General features: G+C 34.3%; 1 protein-coding gene across 1 annotated transcript; it reads right to left on the bottom strand.

The window, feature by feature from the left end:
* Positions 1-308: 308 nt before the first annotated feature.
* On the bottom strand, positions 309-5,610 carry LOC110884768 (beta-fructofuranosidase, soluble isoenzyme I). The gene is made up of 7 exons (XM_022132494.2): positions 5,275-5,610; positions 5,126-5,134; positions 1,661-2,520; positions 1,395-1,559; positions 1,050-1,285; positions 860-947; positions 309-643 (listed from the first exon to the last, which is right to left on the bottom strand). The coding sequence occupies exons 1-7, from the start codon at positions 5,579-5,581 to the stop codon at positions 452-454; spliced, it is 1,857 nt and encodes a 618-aa protein (XP_021988186.1). The 5' UTR covers positions 5,582-5,610; the 3' UTR covers positions 309-451.

Here is a 5,610-nt window from a genome sequence, read left to right on the forward strand (position 1 = left end):
CTATAAGTTCTTAACAATTTATCGTAATGTTTTATAGGGTTTGGCATAGCGGGTGCCACCCACCACCTCATCTTGATCAGGCGTTAAATATCGTTACTACCTTGCCAAAAGGGGTGCCAAAAGGCACCTCCACCAAGCCCTTAATAGGCGCGACCGCGCGAGAAAGAAGAGAGATGGGGCAACTCCTTGCTTAAGCAATCACTACACTTTTTTCTTTTGTTTAATTTTTCACTATAACCTAGTGAAATGGTGGTTTAGTTAAAGCTTCTATGTTTATGTGGCAAAATTGCTTTCGTAAGTGTAAAATATGTAAAAGAAAACTTCTAAATCAATTATTTTTTAAAAAAATGGAAGTTTTACAATGGAAATAATAATCATCAAGGCCACCCTCACTACAACAAGCTTACAAATTCACCAAAACGTCACCCACTAATGAAGCCAACTAAACTAATTAGAAAGGAAAAGGGTTAAGTTGTGCTCCACCCATCTTCCAAATCTTGAGAGATGCCTTAACAGTGATTCCAGTTGCATTGTTGAACACAAACACTTTGGCTGCATCATAGATTGCCATTGTAGGATACACTCTTGATGTAATCACCGTTCTTCCTCCTTGTGCAAAGCTTTCGACTATTGAATGGTCCACCTGACAAAAACATGTGTGTCGAGTCAGATTACGTGACGGGTCAAAATGGGTTCAGGCCAAAACAGCCTAGTTTAAAAATTACATCAAATGGGTTAGGGTCAAAATAAGTGTGCATCTCTTCATTTATACTTTGTTTTTTTTTTTTTTCGAATAAACGCGACCCAATATTTTTAATTAATTTTACTAGACCATAGTTTTGGGGATTATGTCACATACCAATAACCTCATGTTGTAGTTTTCACCATGGAGTACAGGAACACTACTTCCATATACCATCTTGCCCACATCTAAAAGCTTTGATGATCTGCAAAAAAAATAAATTTTATAAATCAGTTTATTAGTTTTATATAACAAACAAATTAAATAAGGGAAAAAGTGGAAGAAAAAGACTCAAACTAATACAAACCTTGATTCATCAGCACAGAAATAAGTTCTTGAAGTGCCATCCAAGTTTTTTGCAATGTAGAAGTAAACAGGAGTTTGTTCTGAAAGTGCCGAATCTGCAAGAACCACAAGCCCAAACGGTCCCAAAACACCCCTCATGGTTGAACCCTCGCTCGTGGTGCAGTTGAACAACACATCGGCTTCTAAGGTTGCACCAAGCAAAGCTTCATCAACCTCGAATGAGGCACTTATGTCCAACTATAATATTTGCCAAATAAATTGTTAGTTTATATCACAAGTTTGTATTAAAAATGTTAAAAATAAATAATGATAACTTAAAAATGGAAATAATAAAGCCGCGTGTCACCTGTGTGGCTGAGCCTACATCAAGCGGGACAAGTGATCCAGGCCGCAACTCGACATCTTTGAACTCATCGCACTCTTCAGATCTCAATGTCTCTGTTTCCTCGACCGGCCATTGAATCAAGTTACTTTGAGTCTTCGTGTCCAACACCACGGTTCTAGGAACATTCTGTAAATAAATCAAAATTAATAAACTATATTTTAACCATTATTCAAAATACTCCGTATAAAATACACAAATACATATGTAATGTGACTTCTATTACATACCAAAATATTGGCCCATCCTTTCTCGAGGTCATCTTTTTGAGGATCCGTTTCACCAACATAGCCCCATAAGACCCTCCTCTTCTTACTCGGGTCATAAAACGTCTTCGAGGCATAAAACTTTCCATAATCATATCTCAACCCGATACCCAAATCCATTTCCGGATCATCCGGATACCATTTATCATGAACCACGTCATATGTCCCAATTGCATACCAATCATGTCTATCCTCATCCCCACTTTGCTTCAACACATACTTAGCACCCGACTCATGATTCGACATATCCAACCCGTTTGTCTCGGTCGTGGATACCGGGTAAAGATCAACACATTCCCACATACCCGTACCCTGAACCGAATGGAGCACCTCATCCAACAATTCAAAATGGGTGAAATTAGTGGTGTGGTAAATTAAAGCACAACCAATTGTATTATTGTGCTTGGACCCCATAACCATTCGGTACTTCCCATCGGGCCCAATCCAAAGAGATGACGGGTCCCTAAAGTCTTTAAGACCAACGCCCGGAGGAGGGAAGAGAATTGGGTTGCCTTCGTATTTGACCCATTCGATAAGAAGGGGATCAGAAGCATTTTTGGGGTACGCGAGGCATTGAAGCTGAGAGAGGTCGTAGGCGTTGCCGCTATAGAGCATAAAGATTTGGCCATCGGGGAGGATGGTGGCGGACCCAGTCATGACACCTTGGATGTCGTACCAGTGATCCGGAACCATGGCTAAAGGGAGGTGGAACCAATTGATGAGGTCTTTCGAGACTGCATGACCCCATGTTATGTTGCCCCAAATGGCTGAATCCGGATTGTATTGGTAGAATAAATGGTACCATCCCTTGTAATATAGTGGACCTGAAATGCATCCAAATCATTTTAAAAAGGTTACAATAATAATAGTAATAGTAGTAGTAGCAGCAATAATAATAGTTCTAATAGTTACAAAGGTGATCATGTTTAAATCTTTTAACGGGACAAAGGTGGCGTAAAAACAGGGTTTTACTCAAACATTATCAGTTACATCCTAATATTAGGATACTTCTAGTACTTTATATTAATTTGAATTTATTGCAATGTGTTTATTTTTATCTACTTTTGATAAATTTATTAAAAAAAGGGGTTGTATTAAATAAATAAAATATATTATAGATGAATACCTTTGCAATGTGTTTATTTTCATCTATTTTTGATAAATTTATTAAAAAAGGGGTTGTATCAAATAAATAAAAGATATTATATAAGATGCAATTAATTTTTTAATAAAATTTATATTTATCTCATGCCATAGATTAAAATAATCAAATCCTAACAAACTATTTAACTTTATATAGTAGCATGTTTAAGAATATACTTTAAATTGTTTTTGCACGGCAAGAATATACTTTAAATAAAAAACAAAAGCAGAATAAAAAACTAAAATTTGGAATATAGTTTGTTTCGAACTGTTTTGGTTTGTAGCTAGCTTGGTGTGTCAGGTCTGGTCTATATGTCAGTGTTTGAGTTTCGATTGTATACTTTTGCTTGGACCACTATTGGTTAAGTTTTGTGGGGTGCCGTGATTCAGGGCCATGCAGAAGCCAAGCTTGGTGTGTGTTGTCACCTCTACTGCTTATTTGGCTTTGAAACAATTTTATTGGTTTTCCACAAGAAAAGGTGCTGTTGCCATGATTGTCTATATAGGTCTTTATGCATTTAGTAATTATATGATATAAAAATATGGGTTAATACAACAAAAGCAAATATACTTTTTAGTATTTTTCGGGAAAAAAGTCTCTCGGCTCAGTTTCTTATATTAAAATTCTTAAACATGTCAAAAGATTAAAAAAGTCTTTCAACCAAATTTTGCTATATTATTAGAATCTTTAAACTTGGATATAAGTTAGACAAAATTTGAAAATATGTCTTTCTAACATTTAAAAAAAAGATTTATACTATCTTCCTTTATAAAATATGCAAGGGTAACAAGTTACCATTTAATATAAAAAATCAAATTACGTGCATTTTATACAAGTACAGATATTTATATGTAACTAGGTTGAAAGAGCATTTTGTGTGTTTTCTTTGCATGTTTAGGGAATATAACACATGAAAATTGGGTTCAGTAATTTTTTCATGATAAATAAGAAAGTATGTTAATTTTTATAGCATGAATCCTAAAAAAATACTAAAGAAGTATATATAAAAAAGGACAAAGAAATAGAAATAAATGTTATTAAAATAAGAATAAGAAACAAAAATCTTTGAAATATCACTTTTAAAAAAGTTATTCTCATTAAAATGAATTAAATTGAATCAAATATAAATATAAAATGTATTCTAACAAAACGACTGACTTAATACAAAGAGGACAATAAACAAAAAACAAGAATAAAAATACTTTATAAAAAATAAAGATTTTTAATGGACTATAAGAAAATGGTAAACAAGCAGAGCATGTAGGGTATATTAGAATTTCCGTGTTTAAAACATCATTAATTAGTTATATTTTTGCCTTTTACAAAAGTTTTAGTGGCATTCACGTTATTAAACTTGTTTTTTTAATTAAGGTTATGTGTTATGAACAGCCTTCCCTCATCCCTCACGAGCACATCTTTCACCTCAAGTGCTCAACTTATCTTATACCACATCATTCACCTCACTTTTTTAAATACTTTTTAGAGTTAAATGCAATTTTAGTCCCTACGCCATTTTCTCAGTTTAGTTCAAATTTTTATTTTTCGTATATGAGTCCAAAAAGATTTTATCGTTGCCATTTTAGTCCACTAGGTTAACTTCACCATTTTTTCTGTTAAAGAGAATGGCAATTCTGTCATTTTATATGGCCTAATTTCGCTTCTAGTTAACAGAATTACATATAAAATGACCGAATTGCCCTTCTAGTTAAACATAAAAAATGAAGTTAACCCAATAGACTAAAATGGCAACGGTGAAACCTTTTTAGACCCACAGGCGAAGAATGAACCCTTTGAACTAAACTGACAAAATAACCCAAATCACAGGGACTAAAATGACATTTAACTCTATTTTTTAATACAACTAATTCTTCGAGAGAAAAACAGAAAGTGAGAGAAGGATGTATTTTTCTGTGGCAGCGGGGGCGGCAGTGTTCATGGTGACCCCGCACCTTCCATGTTAGCATCCCGCGACTTATATCGAGAATATAACACATAGCCTTATAAAGTAAATTTGATGACCAAATCCGGGGTTCAAACTAAGCTCGATCTTAACTATATATTAGCAATGCTCAAAAGCTTGATTTGGAATCACTTTTTTTTGTTAATTATTTAATTAATTTTCATTTATACACGTACAAATTTCATGTATATATTTATAATTATAACTATATAAATAATTTACTATATACTATTTAGTTTCAAATAATCTAAATAAATATATATATATACCATCAAATCTAAGTATACTTTAAAAGGAAAATATAAATGATTGCAAGAATACATACCATCAGGATCTGACATGACCATCAGCAAAATCATCCATCAAAAGCAAGCCAAAACCATGCAAACAAATTAAACAAAAAACACACATCAGCCAAATATCCAAAACATAACACACATATTAAAACCAATTGTAACAAAAATTAATGCATACCACTAATGAAATTTTTATCGGGTTGAAAGTGGTAAGCAGATCGTTGCCATTCAATGCTATCGTCAGCTCCCACAACCTCCTTCGGACTGCTTGTCGATGGTTCAATATCAACTGTGGTGGTAGTGGTGGACTGCAAGTGAGTTTTCCGGTGTGGAATTGCAGCCAATGATGAAAGAACAAGAATGGACACAAATAATCCAGTGAGGATCTTTACGATGGATGATCGACCGGGTGGAGACTCGGTCGATTCCGGGCGTTGTTCAAGGTCATTGTGAGTAATAAGAGGGGTGGTGGGGGTGGAAGCCATGGTGATTTTTGCACACGGTATGAAGTGTA

The sequence above is a fragment of the Helianthus annuus genome, chromosome 9, assembly GCF_002127325.2.
Source record: "Helianthus annuus cultivar XRQ/B chromosome 9, HanXRQr2.0-SUNRISE, whole genome shotgun sequence".
In the NCBI taxonomy this organism is placed as follows: Eukaryota; Viridiplantae; Streptophyta; class Magnoliopsida; order Asterales; family Asteraceae; genus Helianthus; species Helianthus annuus.

What these genes read in the sequence shown, in the direction of transcription:
- LOC110884768 (XM_022132494.2), bottom strand. Translation starts at nt 5,581, where the DNA reads ATGGCTTCCACCCCCACCACCCCTCTTATTACTCACAATGACCTTGAA. An exon ending in AAGGATGGGCCAATATTTTG is followed by an intron (nt 1,560 to 1,660) that starts GTATGTAATAGA and finishes ATTTATTTACAG; the next exon opens with AATGTTCCTAGAACCGTGGT. An exon ending in ATGTAGGCTCAGCCACACAG is followed by an intron (nt 1,286 to 1,394) that starts GTGACACGCGGC and finishes CAAATATTATAG; the next exon opens with TTGGACATAAGTGCCTCATT.